This window comes from Pongo pygmaeus, chromosome 12, assembly GCF_028885625.2.
Source record: "Pongo pygmaeus isolate AG05252 chromosome 12, NHGRI_mPonPyg2-v2.0_pri, whole genome shotgun sequence".
Classification (NCBI taxonomy): domain Eukaryota; kingdom Metazoa; phylum Chordata; class Mammalia; order Primates; family Hominidae; genus Pongo; species Pongo pygmaeus.
Genome location: NC_072385.2, coordinates 107,641,712 through 107,661,545, shown reverse-complemented (window position 1 = coordinate 107,661,545; position 19,834 = coordinate 107,641,712). Strand labels below are relative to the sequence as shown.

Here is a 19,834-nt window from a genome sequence, read left to right as displayed (position 1 = left end):
AAGAGCGAAACTCCCATCTCAAAAAAAAAAAAAAAAAAAAAAAGGCATTCTAGACAAAGGGAATAGCAAATGCAAAATCAAGGAAGTATGAGAGCAAGGGGTTCTTTGGGGAAAAGTTAGGTTGGAGCATAAGGTATGAACTGGGAAGTCGTAGAAGACAAGGAAAAGCAGGCAGAAAGAGTAACAGGATACCTCTTCCAGCTCTGATTATTAGAAAACTGCTTTACACTGACCCCAATATTATTTTCCTGTAAGCATCATAGAACAAATCTACCACTGTTTGTTTTGTGTGTTTTTTTTTTTTAACTTATCAACACGTAGCTTCATATCCTTCCTTGCTTTTCTGACTCCTCAATTAAACATCTTTATTGATTCTGCTGCTGCTTGTAAGATGTGATTTCTCTTCTTTTACCACCTTGGGCATAGTCTTCTGGATATAGGCCATCTGGTCAGAGTTTCTCTTACAATGTAACTCTCCTACCTGGCCATAAAGTCTTGAAAACAGGCAGATGTTTGACATATTTGCCCATGGTAAATGACTAATTAATGCCTGCTCTTGATAGGCTAGGGGAGTGGAATCTGGAGTAGTTCCAACAGGATGGAACACCACCCTGTTAAGCCCAGGTGGTGAAGAGCTGGTTAGGTTGGTCATTTGCAAAACCGAATTGGATGATAGAGCCATGTGGCATGGACTACACTTGTCAGATCTGAATCCTTTTGATTATTTACAGGGTATGCTAAGGATCCAGGTTTATTTAGTGAGAATCAGAGACACAAATCATCAGAGGTGACACATCACAATACATGGATTTTGGGGACTGCGTTAGTGCCCCACATTCATTGCAATTTTGCACAATGGCACACTGAACCTGTTATTAATGTAATGTCTGTAAACCATTTATTCCATATGGTCACCTATGTCTCCAGACTTTATGGACACCCTATTGGTGGCTACACAGTCTCTTCAGGGTTGCCGAGCTATAAAAATATGACAGAATGTGGTAGAACTTATTTTGATTTTACAAATTATGAAGAATAGTTTCCTTTTCTTTGGAATTCTGGACTTTTTGGGGGAGCTTTTCTTTTTTGAAGTATGGTAAAGGATGTTTTTTCAGTAGTACTTCTTGGTCCTCCAGCTTCTCGGTTGTCATTTGGGAAGAAATGTGTGGGGTGTATCCAAAGAGGGAAGATTGTGGTTCTAATGTCCTCAGCTGGTTCTCCCATTGGTTTGCTTGTTACAGAATATATAAGTACAATAAAATGACCTGTAAGCCACGGGCAGAAAGCAGCTGAGAGCCCAGAACATTTAAAAATAAATAATAAGAGATATGTTTATTTTGGTTCATATTTTGTGCCAAAAGCTAAAAACTTTGGTTTAAATAAGTGTTTATTATGAGCACTTCTTTCTTTTTTTCTTTTTTTTTTTTTTTTTTTGAGACAGTCTCGCTCTGTCACCCAGGCTGGAATGCAGTGTCCGATCTCAGCTCACTGCAACCTCTGCCTCCCAGGTTCAAGCAATTCTCCTGCCTCAGCCTCAGCCTCCGAAGTAGCTGGAACTACAGGTGTGTGCCACCACACCTGGCTAAGTTTTTGTATTTTTTGTAGAGATGGGGTTTCACCGTGTTAGCCAGGATGGTCTCAATCACCTGCCTCACGGTCTGCCCGCCTCAGCCTCCCAAAGTGCTGGGATTACAGGCATGAGCTACCACGCCTGGCCATGAGCATTTATTTCTAAAGTTACCTCTTCTGTTGATTCATTTTGATTATTGTGATACTTTTGAACAGCCTTCTCTACCCTCATCCTCCAAAAATGAGTCAGTGTGTGTATGTTTGAACTATGATTTAATGATGGATACAGTGAAGTAAGTGTTGTTTTACAGAATCACTGTATAAGTCTAATGAGTTAATAGATTCAGGTACAGAATATATAAGATGGCTGGAGAAAGACCTCCAGACAGGCTGAAGAATTTTAACATTGTGCTGCTTAACATTTCAGACTGATGGTGCATCTGCAGTGTTAATTATGGCAGAGGAAAAGGCTCTGGCCATGGGTTATAAGCCGAAGGCATATTTGAGGTAAAGTAAATGTTCAAGCAAATCATCTCTGATTTCTTTATTTTATTACCAAAGCTCACCTCTCTATTTTTTTACCTAGGGATTTTATGTATGTGTCTCAGGATCCAAAAGATCAACTATTACTTGGGTAGGTAGCAGTTTGTATCCTTGGACTATAATCACAAGTATTTGATTGCCCACGTTTTATTATACTGGTTAATAAATGATTAACACTGGTTTATTATTTATTTGTTTATTACACTGGTTTGAGAGTATATTAAGCCCTGAGTTCATAATTGGTTTATGTGGTGGTGTTTTTTTTTTAAAAAAAAAAGTAATCTGGCCGGGCACGGTAGCTCACGCCTGTAATCCCAGCACTTTGGGAGGCCGAGGTGGGCAGATCACGAGGTCAGGAGATTGAGACCATCCTGGCTAACACGGTGAAGCCCTGTCTCTACTAAAAATACAAAAAATTAGCCAGGCGTGGTGGTGGGCGCCTGTAGTCCCAGCTACTCGGAAGGCTGAGGCAGTAGAATGGCGTGAACCCGAGAGGCGGAACTTGCAGTGAGCCAAGATCACGCCACTGCACTCCAGCCTGGGCCACAGAGCGAGACTCCATCTCAAAAAAAAATAAATAAATAAATAAAAAATAAATAAATAGTAATCCTTTCCGTTGGTATATCATTTTACAGTTTTGGATTATTTTCCATTTTTTTCCTATAAGTTTTACATGTATATATATATATGGACACACACAACTTATATTGTTTTTCATTAAGATATCATATGCATTTTTTCATATGGCTACACACCCTGCTATACAATCTTCCTAATATAGCCTTTTATAAAAGCCTCTCCATGTTTAGACTCTGTTCCGCTCCCTCACAAGGCTGTAGCCTCACTGGCCTCCACTGTGACGTTCACATCAGTCAAGCCCTTTCCCTTGCCTTGCTCTTTGAACTCTGTTCTTCCAGTTCTTCATGTTATTAGCTTGTCCTTGTCCCTCATTGTTTATTTATTATCAATTTCTCTGACTCTGCAACATAATAAGGGTAGAGGGCATGTCTGTACAGTTTCACTATTTTATCTTTAACATTTAATTAATCAGTACAGAAAAATCAAAGAATGAGTGAAAAGACATTAGCGTACCTATGTAAAACTCAGTTTGGGGAATATGAAGGAGCTCTTAGTTTAAAAATTAAAGTTTTAAGATATTACTTATTTTTTCTTTGCAGACCAACATATGCTACTCCAAAAGTTCTAGAAAAGGCAGGATTGACCATTAATGATATTGATGCTTTTGAATTTCATGAAGCTTTCTCGGTAAGTAATTTGAAAGACACATATGAAGGGACTATAGTCATAAAAAATGTCATCCGTATTTGTGGGAGAGAGCAAGGCATGGTTTATGATGTGAGTAGAGCAGGAGTGGACCTGTATATTTTAAGTACTGATTCACACTGCTGGGAGGGGTCCGAGGAGAGGAAAGCAAGGGCCACACATACAGTGTTGGAGAACATACCAAATTGTTTGTTTAGGAAATTGCCATTGAAAACTGATACAAAGATTTGTTCAACTTTACTTTTTTTTTTGAGACAGAGTCTTGCTCTGTTGCCCCAGCTGGAGTGCAGTGGCACGATCTCGGCTTACTGCAACCTCCACCTTCTGGGTTCAAGCAATTTTCTTGTCTCAGCCTCCCCAGTAGCTGGGACTGCAGGCGCCTGCTACAAATGCCCGACTAATTTTTTTTGTATTTTTAATAGAGACAGGATTTCACCATATTGGTCAGGCTGGTCTTGAACTCCTGACCTCAGATGATCCACCCGCCTCGGCCTCCCAAAGTGCTGGGATTACAGACGTGAGCCACTGTGCCTGGCCGATTTGTTCAACTTTAAACCATACCTAAAGTTGTTAAACTTTCACAAACCATGCCTATAAGAAAGCGTAGAGGAACATGAATAACAAGGTTCTTATTCAATTATTTTCTCTTCCAGGGTCAGATTTTGGCAAATTTTAAAGCCATGGATTCTGATTGGTTTGCAGAAAACTACATGAGTAGAAAAACGAAGGTGAGTTTCTGATTTTAAAAAATGCTTGAATTTTCAAAGCACGTTAATAATTGGATCTTAGTTACCTGTTCTTAAGAATATGAAGGGAAAGCTTCTCTTTTGAAGAATTTTGTCTTTCATTAAAGATATTTATTTCTTAGTGTAAAAATAGAAATTCTTGTATTTCATTAAATATATTTATTTCTTAGTTTAAAAATAGAAATTATTTAGCAAAAATAAAATTCTATGTTGTCTTTTGTTCCTTGCATTCTGACATTAGATGAAAAATAAATGGACTCCTGCCTTTTAATATTGACCTAGACTTACTTTCTTTTGCAGTAAAATTATTTGTAATATGTCTGACATTACGTATTTTCCTCTATCTCTCTTACTTCGTAGTACTAAGAGCCTAGCTTGATTCTGATCTTAAGTAAACTTATCTTTACATTTGTGTCTTTGTGGGAGCCAGGTTGGATTGCCTCCTTTGGAGAAGTTTAATAACTGGGGTGGATCTCTGTCTCTGGGACACCCATTTGGAGCCACTGGCTGCAGGTTGGTCATGGCAGCTGCCAACAGATTACGGAAAGAAGGAGGCCAGTATGGCTTAGTGGCTGCGTGTGCAGCTGGAGGGCAGGTACGTTACAGTGGTGTCATAGGACCCTCCAGAGAGTCATTTTCTTGGAATGACTAGAATGTATGATTTAGTTTGAAACCTTCTTAAAGCAATATTTTTGATGACCTGGGGGTGGGGAGTGGGGAGGGATAACAGCTGTAATTCTGATAAAACTTTTTGTTTTTTGGGTTTTTTTTTTTTTTTTTGAGACAGTCTTGCTCTGTTGCCCAGGTTGGAATGCAGTGGTCATATCTTAGCTCACTGCAACCTCCACTTCCCGGATTCAGGTGATTCTCATGCCTCAGGCTCCCGAGCAGTTGAGATTACAGGCGTGCACCACCATGTCCAGTTAATTTTTGTATTTTTAGTAGAGACAGAGTTTCGCCATGTTGGCCAGGCTGGTCTCGAATTCCGGACTTCAAGTGATCCGCCCGCTTTGGCCTCCCAAAGTGCTGTGATTACAGGCATGAGCCACCATGCCCTGCCATAATTCTGATAATTCTTTGGAAGGAAACTGCTATTTAAACCCAAGCTATTTTCCCCAATATAATGTTTATTTTTTACTTATAAATATATGCTGATTATGAAAATTGTGGAATATATGAAAAGTATATAGAAAAAGTTAGAATCATCTATAATCTCCCCATCAGACATTAACATTATTAACATCTTGATATATTTTCTTCTTTAATAATTAACTTTTATTTATCTAGTCACCGTAAGACTTTATAAAATCTCTCCAAGAGAGACTATCTTTCTAGAGAACTGAATTATACCTTAACTGGGGAGTTAATTTACTTCTGGATAACTTACTGCTGTTCAGCTGGGGAAATATATTGTCGACAGATTTTTTCCTTTCTACTTCACTTGCATTAGAGACCCAACTTCCTGACTACTGTAGCATCTCACTCTAGGAATAAAATCCAAAAGGAAGATTGTAGTTTGTTTTTTGTTTGTCTGTTTTTTGAGACAGAGTCTCGCTCTGTCCCCCAGGCTGGAGTGCAGTGGCACCACCTTGGCTAACTGCAACCTCTGCCTCCCGGGTTCAAGCAATTCTCCTGTCTCAGCCTCCTGAGTAGCTGGGATTACAGGCGCTCACCACCAAGCCCGGGTAATTTTTTTTGTATTTTTAGTAGAGACGGGGTTTCACCATATTGGCCAGGCTGGTCTTGAACTCCTGACCTCAGGTGATCCGCCTGCCTCAGCCTCCCAAAGTGCTGGGATTACAGGCATGAGCCACTGTGCCTGGCCTGTTTTCTTTTTTTTAATCCCGATGTGAACAGATTTTCTCTTCCTCTAGATTACAGAAACTTCCTGTTCCTGATCAAAATAAATAAATATTTAAAAGCATAAACAGGCCGGGTGCAGTGGCTCACGCCTGTAATCCCAACACTTTGGGAAGTTGAGGCGGGTAGATCACTTGAGGTCAGGAGTTCGAGACCAGCCTGGCCAACATGGTGAAACCTTGTCTCTACTAAAATTATAAAAACTAGCCTAGCATGGTGGTATGCGCCTGTAATTCCAGCTACTCGGGAGGCTGAGGCAGGGGAATCGCTTGAACCCGGGAGATGGAGGTTGCAGTGAGCCGAGATGGTGCCACTGCACTCCAGCCTGGGTGACAGAGAGAGACTCTGTCTCAAAAATAAAATAAATAAATCTTACATTTAAAAGCCCTTTTTCATGGATTTTCCTCAGAGACTTTGCAGAAACCAAGGGGTCAGTTATTTATCAGTTGGAACATTTTGGACTTTATGATCAGAAATGTTTTTTAATCTGTGTAACTTCATCTACAGAAAACCATGGTCCATTAAGACTAGAGCAATCCCTCTATCTCTCCATGCCAGGCTTCCACCAGGGAGATAACTTGGACACATTATTCACGAGCATAGTGTGTAATAGGTCAGGAGATCGAGACCATCCTGGCTAACACGGTGAAACCCCGTCTCTACTAAAAATATAAAAACAAAATTAGCCGGGCGTGATGGCGGGCGCCTGTAGTCCCAGCTACTCGGAAGGCTGAGGCAGGAGAATGGCGTGAACCCAGAGGCGGAGCTTGCAGTGAGCTGAGATCGCGTCACTGTACTCCAGCCTGGGTGACAGAGCAAGGCACGGTCTCCAAAATAATAAATAAAAAAAATAAAAAAAGAAGATATTCTACTTCTTCCTTTTGTGGTCCCTCAGATCATTATCTTAACCTGTGTAGAATAGTGAAGAAGGGACAAGCCCAGCCTTTGGAATCATCTAGACCTGGTTTCAAATCCTGGCCCTGTTACCTTAATAGCTTTGTGATTTGGGTGAGTCACTTAACCTTTCAGAGCCTCAGTTTTCCCCTCTAGAAACTTACTTTTATTGGTATTTGCTGTATCATGTTTATTTTTATACAGTTAAAAAAGCCCCTGGATTTCTCATTTTAACAGCATCCATTTGTAGAGCATCACTAGGAATTAGATTCTGTACTAGACAGAGCCTGATGCATATATGTATACATGTATATATGAATGTATATAAATATATATGTGTGTGTATATATATACACACATACACAAATATACTGTATGTTATGTAATGCCCACAAAAACTCTATGAAGTGTAGACACTATGAGCCCCATTTTGTAGAGGAAATTCCAGTTTAGACTGACTACAGACTTTCCCAAGATCACACAGTGATTGATTGGCAGAGCCAGGATCCAACTCCAAAGCCTGTACTTTTCTCCTTATTCTCTGCTCTCTCTCTACTAGCTGGATTCATCACCATTCATTGCTCTAATTGGACTTTGTTTTCTTTACAGGGCCATGCTATGATAGTGGAAGCTTATCCAAAATAATAGATCAGAAGAAGTGACCTGAAGTTTCTGTGCAACACTCACACTAGGCAATGCCATTTCAATGCATTACTAAATGACATTTGTAGTTCCTAGCTCCTCTTAGGAAAACAATTCTTGTGGCCTTCTATTAAATACTTTGCACTTAAGCCTTGCTAGTGTTCTGAGCTTTTCAATAATCAGTTTACTGCTCTTTCAGGGATTTCTAAGCCACCAGAATCTCACACAAGAGATGTGTGGGTGGTTGTTTTTGGTCTCTGTTGTCACTAAAGACTAAATGAGTGTTTGCAGTTGGGAAAGAGGTCAGCTGAGATTTGGAAATCATCTTTGTAATATTTGCAAATTACACTTGTTCTTATCTGTGTCCTAAAGATGTGTTCTCTATAAAATACAAACCAACGTGCCTAATTAATTATGGAAAAATAATTCAGAATCTAAACACCACTGAAAACTTATAAAAAATGTTTAGATACATAAATGTGATGGTCAGTGTTAATAAAGTGGAGAAATATTGGAGAACTGTTTACCTCATTTTTTATTGGTCAGGGGAGGGTGGTTCTCTTGGCTTAGGACCAAATTTTTGCCTTTAATTACTCATTTATAACTTCTAACTATTTTGGTCAATGGTGAGGCTGCTGGGAACATAAAGACAATCCTGTTTATTTATTTATTTTATTTATTTATTTTTTGAGATGGAGTCTCACTCTGTCACCCAGGCTGGAGTGCAGTGGCGCGATCTCGGCTCACTGCAACCTCTGCCTCCCCGGTTCAAGCGATTCTTCTGCTTCAGCCTCCCGATTAGCTGGGATTACAGGCACCCACCACCACACTTGGCTAATTTTTGTAGTTTTAGTAGAGATGGTGTTTTGCCATGTTGGCCAGGCTGGTCTCAAACTCCTGACTTCAGGTGATCCACCTGCCTCAGCCTCCCAAAGTGCTGGGATTACAAGTGTGAGCCACTGCGCCTAGCCTGACAGTCCTGTTTTAGAATAACACCTTTTGTTTTCCCCACTGCTGAACTGCAGAATGTTTATTTCACTGTTTGGAGATGCTTCTGTTAGCTAGGATTTAAATAAAGTGTAAAGAAGTTTTTTATTTTGATCAACTACTCTAAATCCTCTCAGATTTTTGAAAACTACCCTGTACTAAAATAAAATGGATGCGAGTGTTTAAAGAAACACTAACTTCTTTTAATGGACGTTTGTGTGACTGTTGCTTAGGTCTATGAAAGTTACTGGGAATCAAAATCACCCTGTAGCTCAGGGACAGATTGGGCAGGAGACCTAGTGCTAACCTCTTAAAAGGATATTTGAGAGTCCCAGCATCGTTTCCCCATGGTTTCCTTGGTAATTATAATGTGAGTTTTTAATACTAAAAACCATTATATTTACATATATATCACAAAAATCAGGTATAGATAAGTTAAATATAAAACATAAAAACCTTAAAATTTAGAAAAAAAAATAACCCTGTGACCTTAGGTTGAGGGAAGAGAGGGATTTCTTGAAGAAAACATTGAAAATACTAATCATGAAAGATACATAAATTTGCCTGTGTTGAAATAAGAACTTTTGTTCTTCATGTGATGATACAGAGTGGTGGAGAAACAAACTAAAAGTGGAGCAAATATAGTAGATACAGCTTTAAAAGGATCCAGGATATATAAATAATTCCTACAAATCAGTAAGAGTAAAGACCACTCGGCTGGGCGCAGTGGCTCACGCCTGTAATCCTAGCACTTTGGGAGGCCGAGGCAGGCAGATCATGAGGTCAGGAGTTCAAGACCGGCCTGACCAACATGGTGAAACCCCCTCTCACCTAAAAATACAAAAATTAGCCAGGCATGGTGGCGGGCGCCTGTAATCCCAGTTACTCAGGAGCCTGAGGCAGGAGAATCACTTGAACCCAGGAAGCAGAGGTTACAGTGAGCCGAGATCACGCCACTGCACTCTAGCTCTGTGCGACAGAGCGAGACTTTGTCTCAAAAAAAAAGGCAAAAGATCTTAACACAATTTTTAGAAAATGATACGTAAATGGTAAATAACAAGATGCTCAATAGTAATCAGGAAAAACAAATTAAGATCGTAATGAAATACACCTACCTGACTGGCAAAAATTAACAAGACTGAGAATACCAGTGTTGGTCTTCGATGTGGACAAATTAGAACTTTATATGCTGCTGGTAAGAATGCAGATTGGCAAAACCACTTTGAAAAACAGTCTGGCAACTGGGCCGGGCGCGGTGGCTCACACCTGTAATCCCAGCACTCTGGGAGCCCAAGGCGGGTGGATCACGAGGTCAGCAGATTGAGACCATCCTGGCTAACACGGCGAAACCCTGTCTCTACTAAAAATACAAAAAAAAAAAAAAAAAAATTAGCCGGGCGTGGTGGCAGGCGCCTGTAGTCCCAGCTACTCAGGAGGCTGAGGCAGGAGAATGGTGTGAACCTGGGAGGCGGAGCTTGCAGTGAGCCGAGATCGCACCACTGCACTCCAGCCTGGGCGACAGGGCAAGACTCTGTCTCAAAAAAAAAAAAAGCCAATAATTTGAATATCTTCATCTCCAAAGAAGATGACCAATAAGCACAGGAAAAGATGTTCGACATTACTAATCATTAGGGAGATGCAAATCAAAACCACAATGAGATACCTCTTCACATCCATTAATCCATTACTATGGTTACTATCAAAAGAACAGAAAATAGCAAGGGTTGGTGAGGATGTGGAAAAATGGGAATTCTTTTGTGCTGTTTGTAGAAATGTAAAATGGTGCAGCTGCTATAGAAAACAGCATGGCAGTTCCTAAAAAAATTAAACATAGAATTACCCTGTGAGCCAGCAATTCCACTTCTGGGCATATACCCAAAAGAACTGAAAGCAGGGGGACCGGGTGCAGTGGCTCATGCCTGTAATCCCAGCACTTTGGGAGGCCGAGGTGGGTGGATCACGAGGTCAAGAGATCGAGACCATCCTGGCCAACATGGTGAAACCCTGTCTCTACTAAAAATACAAAAATTAGCTGAGCGTGGTGGTGCATAGCTGTAGTCCCAACTACTTGGGAGGCTGAGGCAGGAGGATCGCTTGAACCCGGGAGGCAGAGGTTGCAGTTAGCCGAGATTGAGTCACTGCACTCCTGCCTAGCGACAGAGCAAGACTCTGTCTCAAAAAAAAAAAAAAAAGGGGGCTTGGAAAAATATTTGTATATTCGTGTTCATAGCAGCATTTGTCACAATAGCCAGAAGGTGAAAGCAACTCAAATGTCCATTGATGGGTAAATGGATAAACAAAATACAGATAAATTGGTATATATGTACAAGGGAATACTATGCAGCCTTAAAAGGGAAAGCAATCCTGTAACATGCTACAACACAGGTGGACCTTGGGGACCCATCACAAAAGGACAAATTCTGTAGGATTCCACTGACATGAGGGACCTAGAGTAGTCACATTCATAGAGACAGAAAGTAGAATGATGGCTGCCAGGGGCTTGGGGCCAGGGATATGGGGAGTTGTTGTTTCATGGATACAATGTTCATTTTCAAAGATGAAAAGTGTTCTTGAGATTGGTTGAATAATAATGTGAATGTATCTTACTAAACTGTACATTTGAAAATGGTTGCACTGGTTCATGCCTGTAATCCCAACATTTTGGTAGGCTGAGACAGAAGGATGGCTTGAGCCCAGGAGTTTGAGACCAGCCTCTACAGAATTTGTCCTTTTGTGACTGGCTTATTTCACTCAGCATAAGGTCCTCAAGGTCCACTAGTGTAGCCTGTCACAGGATTACCTTCCTTTTTAAGGCTGCATAGTATTCCCTTGTGTGTATATACCACAGTTAAACCAGGCTCTCACTGTAATTAGAGCCTCTGCTCCACCAACTAATCATTTGGCAGTAGAGCCTTTTTTTATTTGTCCTCATCTTTCATTCAAACTTCAAAAGGTTTGCCCCCTATTCCCCGGTTGTTTGCTTCTGATGGTATCTGATTCTAGGTAACTGCATGTTCTTTCTATACTCTATATAGTTTATTCATTTATTTATTCTATTGAGTGCCTTTTATGTGTCAGGCACTATTCTGGATGCTGAGGCTACAGCAACCAGGAAAACAAACCAAAATTCCTGCCCTTTTTACTTCTCCCTTTCCAGAGCCTCTCCTCTCCTCTTGGCCTTTCTCAGTTGTGTTTTTCTCCAGGCCTCTCAAATGCTAGTCTTTCTTGAGGAATGAAAAGCAAACACACAAGTTTATACTTTTAAATATGCAAAATATTCAAGAGAACTTTTCCAAAATCATTTTCTCTCCTTCCTTCCTCCCTCCCTCCTTCCCTCCCTCTCTTCCTTCTTTCCTTCTTTTTCGACAGTCTCGTTCTGTAGCCCAGGCTGGAGTGCAATGGTGTGATCTTGGCTCACTACAACCTCCACCTCCCAGGTTCAAGTGATTCTCATTTAATTTTTTCTGATTCTCATTTTATTTTTTTCTAATGTAAGAAATACATGCTGGCCGGGCGAGGTGGTTCACACCTATAATCTCAGCACTTTGGGAGGCCGAGGTGGGAGGATCACTTGAGCCCAGGTTTTCAAGAACAGCCTGGGCAATATAGTGAGACCTTGTCTCTACAAAAAAGAAAAAATTAACCAGGTGTGGCACGTTCCTGTAGTCCCAGCTACTTGGGAGGCTGAGGTGGGAGGATCACCTGAGTCCAGGAAGTCCAGGCTGCACTCCAGCCTGGGTGACAGAGAGAGCCCTGTCTCAAAAAAAAGAAAAAAAAAAAAGTTTATTGCAGTTACATAGGATGAATAAGTCTGAGGGATCTAATTACACACACACACACAAGATGAGATGGACATGTTAATCAGCTTGACTTTAATATCAGTTCATGATGTATATATAATAAAAAATGCTCATTGTAAAAGAATAACTCAAATAATACAGAGTAGAAAAAAGATGAAAAATCAAGTAGAGATACCCACTGTTAATGCTTTGATATCTCTTCCTTTCGAGGCACTCATGCTTGTATGGACATATGTGTCACCAGGCAGCTTAACTTCAAAGTGCATTTTAAAACTTTTTTGTCTTGAATTTCAAGATATAACCTGGAAGCAAACAGTAGAAACCTTTTCCCTTAGCCTTAAAATAGACTCCATGACCCTCCTTTTCTCATGATATATACTCCCTTCACATTTATCTAACTGTGTACTAGTATCTAATTGTGCCTTCCTAGAACTTCCAGGGACTAATCTTGAGACAGACAGACCAAGCCTGGAGACCCAGCTGCAAAATTCCAGAGATGACTTCAAGGTGGCTAGTTAACAACCTGGCCATTGTTGAGATGACGCCAGCCCACACACCAGGTGGACTGGGACCCAAGAGAGCCACCAGAACAAGACACACATACATTGTATTTACCACAGTTCTTGAATGCCTTGCTTATCAAGTTTTCCCTTTTTAAACCCCTGCCTTCCCCTCAAAAATTGAAGTGGTTGCTTTGGATGGGAATCTGGCTGCTTTCCCTTTACTAGGTTTTTTTTTTTTTGACAGAGTCTCACCCTGTCACCAGGCTGGACTGCAGTGTGGTGCGATCTTGGCTCACTGCAACCTTCGCTTCCTGGGTTAAAGCCATTCTCCCTGCCTCAGCCTCCCGAGTAGCTGGGATTACAGGCACCTGCTACCACGCCTGGCTAATATTTGTATTTTTTAGGAGAGACGGGGTTTCGCCATGTCAGCCAGGCTGGTCTTGAACTCCTGACCTCAGGTGATCTACCCACCTTGGCCTCCCAAAGTGCTGGGATTACAGGCATGAGCCACTGCGCCCGGCCCCTTTACTAGTTTTGGATAATAAAATCACTTTCTTTCTACCAGACCTTGCTCTTGTTAATTGGACTCTGCAAGCGGCAAGCATCCACACCTGCATTCGGTTACATATGGACAAAAATTGCATAGTATAATGCTGTTCTGGAATGCTGTTGTTTTACTTAGCTATATTGGAACAGAAATTAAAAGAAATTAAAGAATGTGTGAGCAAAAACTCAGTTATATGTAAAAAAAACCCAATTCCCCCTGAAGAAGAGAAAGAGCTGGAGTCCTTTAAAATTAACTGCCTATTTTTCTGTGGCTAGTGAGCCTTATCTCTTCCTTTCCCAGGCATTGTGAAGACTGTTTCTCTAGCTGTGCAGCTGCAAGGTCACTAGGCAGGTAATCTCAAGTCATAAAACATGTTGTTCCTTAAAAAGTAAAAAATAATATAATGCATGTCTCAATTAAATAACTGTCTTTGTTTCTCACTTCTGTAATATGCTTTCCCCTGCACAGATCTCCCCTCACCTCACAAAATGCTTAAAAGGTAGCTTAACTCTTTGTTCAAGGCTCAGTCCTTTAAATGTTAATCCGACTGGGTCAGTGTATCTAAATAAATAATTCCTTCTCAACCCCTTGGTCTCTCTGATTCTTTAATTATCCCACTGCATTTCTGGTGGCCCGTACAGGAATTGGAGATGACAGATTTACTGTCTCCTTTGCCTGCTGGACTTAGGGCCCTGGGGCTCGGGGAGACCCGGCATCCAAGGCACGCCATGGGGGAGCTTCACCCGGATGGAGACTGGCTCTCCCCGCGTCCCAGTGCCCTACCTGGCAGCGCAACAGAACCGGAGACGGGGCTGCAGGACAATACCAGCACTTCAGGAACCACGGTAAGGAGAAAAGGCCCAAGGCAGGAAAGCCTGTCCCATAGGGACGAAGGGGAGATTGATCACCTCTCGGGGACCAACCACTAATCCAACCCAGAGTGGCTGGGGGCGGCAGAAATGGCCTGCCAATTTGGATGAAGCTCGTGTCCCCACTAATAAGGTGGAAAGGAGAAAATAGGCCAATAGAGCGGCAAGTGCAGCAAGGAAGAGCTTGCTGGCACTCTTGCCACCCCAACTGGTAGTGTGTGGGTGCGTGTGAACTGGGCGTGGGTAGGTGCGTGTGAACCTACCTGGGACATGAGAGAGGCTCGTTTCATCCAATGAGGAGTCCTGGGGTAGGAGTGGTGTGTGTATGTGTATGAATGTGGGAGCCTAACTAGGCTCACCTGGGACACGGAGAGGCCTGTTTCGTCCAGCGAGGAGTCCTGGGGTAGGGGAGGTGTGTGAAAGTGTGTGAAAGAGATGGTCTCGGGAGAGGCCAACACGGGGAGTGACGTGGGGAGGCACAGATCCCTTAGCGCGGGCTGTGTGCTCCGAGGTGAGTGTGGGGGAAACCAGACCTAGAACGTTGTATACGGCTGATAGGACCAGCTCCACGGCTGCAGCAGGCTGTGAGAGGGGAAGGCACGTTCCTGGCTAAGCAGCGTCCGAAACTCCCGTAATAGGACCCAGTCTGGTGGGCCCGAGAGTAAAAGTGAGAGTGAAAATGCGCCACAAAGGAGGAAATGGGAGGAAAAGCGTCGAAACCAACGCCTTTGGAGTGCATGATAAAAAATTTTTAAAAAGGATTTAGAGGTGATTATGGGATGAAACTGGATGCTCAAAATTTAAAGACATAGTGTGAATTAGAATAGCCCTCTTTTAGTGTTGGATGGCTGGCCGAAGGCACTATAGAGAAATTGGCCGTGTGTTTTAAGGTGGTGACTAGGGTTGGAGGAAAACCAGGGCATTCAGACCTAGTCTTTATATTGATTCATGGCTAAATGAATGCAGCCCTGCCTAGCAGTTTATTGTAGAAAGCTCGCAGCTCACGCGGAGAGAAACCAGCTGCACTGGCAGCTGCAGAGTTAAAAGGAAAGTCACAGAACCTTGTAACTCCAAAAGTAAAAAGTGAAAAGTAAAAGCCAAAAGTGAAAGTAAAAATCAGCTGTGCCAGGAACTATGGAGACAAAAGAAAAGTCTCAGGAAAGAGAAAACTGGTTTTGCAAGAACCACAGAAGGGAATAAAGACCCCTCCTCCCTACATTCCAATCTATCCCCCTTTACCAAGGCCAACTGCCCCTAAGGAGTTAAGTTCAAAGAAATACAGGCTCCCAGAAGAAAAAAAATCAGAGCTCCAGGAAGTCAAAGTGAAAGACTACAAAAGTCAGGCAGGCCGTCTCAGGTCTGGCTGTGCCCAAGTTATGCTTATGCCTCTTAAGAGAACAAAAGGACCCCCACTAGGACCCAGATGATGCAGTCCAGCTTCAACCCCTACAAAATTGCTGAGAAGCACTTCTGCCAAAGGCTAAAGGATGGTAAAAGAAAAAGGCAACCAATATATTAAAAAAAAAAATCTCAGAGGTGCTCCAGCATGCAGATAAAAGCACCAACCAGTTTTAAAAAAGACTTTGTGGGATATTTTGGTTGTACATTCTGTTTAACTCTAAGGCTGCTGAAAATCAGCGCATGGTGGATACAGCATTTATAAGACAAGCCCAAGGAGATACCAGGCATAAATTGCAGAAGTTAGAAGCTCCATAGGCATGAATGCTACTCAGCTTATTAAGGTGGCTACCAAGGTGTACATTAACTGAGATCAAGAGGCAAAAAAGAAAGCTGATTGGAGGCTTAAGAAAGGCTAATTTACTAGCAGCAGCCCTTACAGGAAGAGAAGCTGGCTTTGCAAGGAGGCATGGACCCAGGCGTGAACACAGTCATGGAAAAGGCTAGTCTGGACAGGAGTTTGAAAGCTGGCCGAGGCTAGAGAGAGATGAATGTGCACGGTGCAAAAGGAAAGGACACTAGAAGGATAAATGTCAAAAGAATAAGGAAAATGGTCAATGGTCTAACACCCGAGTGCAGCGTTCGGTTGCTCGTTGTGATGCTTCAAAGGCAGATCCTGATCTGATTGGCTTAGCAGGGGCTGAGAATTTAGAGGACTGAGATAGACCGGGCTCCATCCTTTTAGGCCCCGGGGAGCCTATAGTCTCTATGGAAGTAGGGGGCCAATTAATGGATTTTTTGGTCGATACTGGTGCTGATTTCTCTGTGGTAACTCACCAATTAGTCCCCCCACAAAGAGCTGTGCTACTATTGTAGGGGCTACTGGGGCCAAAGAAAAGAGGCCTTTTTGGAAATCCAGGAGATGTATTACTGGGGGACAAAAAGTGCAGCATGAGTTTCTATATATGCCAAATTGTCCAGTACCCTTGTTGAAAAGAGACTTACTCCAGAAACTGCAAGCACAAATCTCCTTTACACCTAAAGAGAATATGACATTAGAGTTTAGAAAGTTTAAGGCAATGGTTTTGACTATAACTGTCTCAAGAACTGAGAAATGGTGGCTCTATAAACTGTGTGCCAGAAGGCTACCGGAGCTGTACCCACACAATATGCGGGGAATGCTTTTCAAGGTACCAGGTGTATGGACTGAGCACAACCTCCCTGGACTTGCTGCAAACAGACCCCCGGTCGTAGTAGAGCTTAACCCTTATGTTCCCTGGTACAATCCGTCAATACCCACTACCCAGAGAGGCAAGTGATGGCATAATAAAACATTTAAATCGGCTCTATGAACATAGGATTATACAGAAATGCAAGTCCTCCTGGAATACTCCTCTGCTGCCTGTGCAGAAGCCAAATGGTGAATACAGGCCAGTTTACAAAGTGTCCAAGGACAAGGCAAAAGGCTGTTTTCAGCAGGTTGGATATCTAAGATTCATAGTATCCCAAGGCCAGTGCAGGCTTGGAAGTGCACACAAGGAGGCTGTATGTGCATTGCCCACCCACAGGTCAGGGAATTTCTAGGTGCGGTGGGATTCTGCCGAATCTGGATTCCAAACTTCTCCCTTATAGCAAGGCCCTTATATGAGGCTACCAAAGGAAAAGAAAGAGAGCCCCTCCTATGAGAAAAGGAATAGGAAAAGGCCTTCAAAGATATAAATGAAGCTCTCATCCAAGCCCCGGCGCTAAGGTTGCCAGATATTAAAAAGCCTTTTTTTGTATGTGAATAAATGAAAGGGAATGGCAGTCGGAGTCGTAACTCAGTTGGGCTCTTAGCATCGGCCGGTAACATACTTATCCAAGAGACTGGACTTGGTGGCCTTAGGTTGGCCCCACTGCCTCAGGGCGTTGGCAGCTACTGCAATCCTTATAAAAGATGCCAACAAGCTAGCCCTAGGTCAGAAGTTAATAGTTCGGGTGCCACATGCTGTAGTCACCTTAATGGAGCAAAGAGGACATCGTTGGCTGTCCAACTCTAGAATGCTAAAGCATCAAGGGCTTCTGTGTAAAAATCCCCAGATAACACTGGAGACTGTAAATACCTTGAACCCAGCTCCCCTGCTGCCTGTGGAGGAACCCGACTGGAAGGACAGTAGGTTGCCTCACTGCTGGCAGGACCTTCCCCACCATTGCGTAAATATGGTGGACGAAGCGTTCTCGAGCCAGGAAGATCTCAGAGATACCCCCTTGGAGGGCCCAGATGTTAAATACTTCACTGACGGTAGCAGTTTCATAACAGATGGGGTGCGATATGCAGGGTATACAGTAGTGACCCAACACTCAGTAGCTGAGGCTCAAGCCTTACCTTCTGGGACTTCTGCTCAGAAGGCTGAATTAATAGCATTAACCGGATCACTGTTATTGGCCAAGGGGAAGAAAGTAAACATATATACTGATTCAAGATATGCTTTTGCAACCCTGCATGCCCATGGGGCAATATACAAAGAGAGAGGACTTTTGGCTACTAAAGGAAAAAAAATTAAAAAAAAATAAAGAGGAAATTTTGCAATTATTAGAAGCTATATAGGCTCCAGAGAAGGTGGCTGTCATTCATTGCAAAGAACACCAAATTGAAAAAAGCTATGAAGCACAGGGCAACAGAAAGGCAGACCGAGAGGCTCGGCGGGCAGCAATGAGCAAGGCTTTACCTGAAGAAAGAACTCTAGCAATGCCTCTCCTTATAGAGACCCCTTTGCCGGAGGTACCCAATTACTCTTCAAGTGAAAAGCTTGGTTTGGTCAGAAAACAAAAAAATATATTAAAGGTGGATGGTAGCTCTGACAGGAGGCTAGCCATCCCAGAGACAATAGCTCCAAGGTTTGTGAAGCAGATCCATCAAGGAACACACATTGGAAGGACAGCCCTAAAGATTTTGATAGGTTGGCATGTCTATGTGCCATGGCTCTCTGCCATCACCTGTGCTGTTTGTGAACAATGTCTATCTTGTGCCTGGAATAATCCAAAACAAGGACCTACTCAACCTCCAGGAATTCAGGAAGTAGGGGCTGTGCCTTGTGAGAATCTGCTTATAGACTTTATCGAGTTGCCTCGAGCAGGAGTTTACCAGTATATGCTAGTGTTTGTTTGCACCTACTCGGGGTGGGTTGAGGCCTTCCCCACCAGAACTAAAAAGACACAAGAGGTGACGAAGGTGCTACTGAAAGACATCATACCAAGGTTTGGGTCGCCTCTAACCCTAGGATCAGACGATGGTCCTGCATTTGTGGCAGAAGTTGTACAACAGCTAACTCAACTTTTAAAGATCAAATGGAAACTGCACACAGCCTATCGACCACAGAGTTCAGGGAAGGTGGAACACATGAACCAGACACTTAAACAGCTGCTGAAGAAATTGTGTCAAAAAACTCATCAAAAGTAGGATCAGGTCTTGCCCATGGTCCTCCTCCAAGTCAGGTGCACCTCCACCAAACAAACTGGGTATTTGCCCTATGAGATGTTTTTTGGCCGGCCACCCCCCACCCATCATAAGACAGATTAAAGGTAACCTCTGTAAACTAGAAGAACTAACTTTAAGAAGGCAAATGCAGACTTTAAGTATGGCCATGTAAAAATGCATGACTGGGTATAGAAAAATGCCTATAAGTCTAACAGACCCAGTACACCCTTTCAAACCTAAGGATTTTGTTTAAGCTAAAATAATGGAATCCAACCATTCTAGGACCCATATAGGATAGGTCTCATATTGTAATCATGTCTGCTTCCGCTGCTGTTAAAGTTGCAGGTGTCACACCTTGGATTCACCATAGCCAGCTGAAACCAGTGGCAACAGTGACTCCCGACGATAACCAGTGGATTAACCAACAAGACCCAGATCGCCCCACCTGAATAGTCCTACGGCAAAACCCAACCACCGGTAAGAAGGACAACTGGCCTGCTCTGACCACACCGGAGGATGGTCAGTCTATGCACGGCTGAAGCTTGAGGATCCTGCAAGCTCTGCTCTAGTCACATCCTGGAAGCTGACTAGTCTACGCACAGTCGAAGCTAAGAGGACCATATCCAGATAAGTAAATGTGGATACAATTTATAAGCCTACTTACAATTCTGTCAACACTGATTGCTCTGTTGTTATGTTATCATTGCAAATGCTGCAAGTGTCTATGCCCAGAGG

General features: G+C 42.6%; 1 protein-coding gene across 4 annotated transcripts in view; it reads left to right on the top strand.

Moving 5' to 3' along the window:
- Positions 1 to 8,054, top strand: part of HADHB (hydroxyacyl-CoA dehydrogenase trifunctional multienzyme complex subunit beta) — a 43,711-nt gene extending 35,657 nt beyond the window's left edge. For all 4 annotated transcript variants that reach the window (XM_054473786.2, XM_054473784.2, XM_054473789.2 and 1 more), the window contains 6 exons: positions 1,997 to 2,076; positions 2,156 to 2,203; positions 3,291 to 3,378; positions 4,050 to 4,124; positions 4,573 to 4,737; positions 7,506 to 8,054. In XM_054473786.2, coding sequence (XP_054329761.1) covers positions 1,997 to 2,076; positions 2,156 to 2,203; positions 3,291 to 3,378; positions 4,050 to 4,124; positions 4,573 to 4,737; positions 7,506 to 7,541 — 492 coding nt within the window. In that variant the 3' untranslated portion in view covers positions 7,542 to 8,054. The remainder of the gene's footprint in view (positions 1 to 1,996; positions 2,077 to 2,155; positions 2,204 to 3,290; positions 3,379 to 4,049; positions 4,125 to 4,572; positions 4,738 to 7,505) is intronic.
- Positions 8,055 to 19,834: the final 11,780 nt, after the last annotated feature.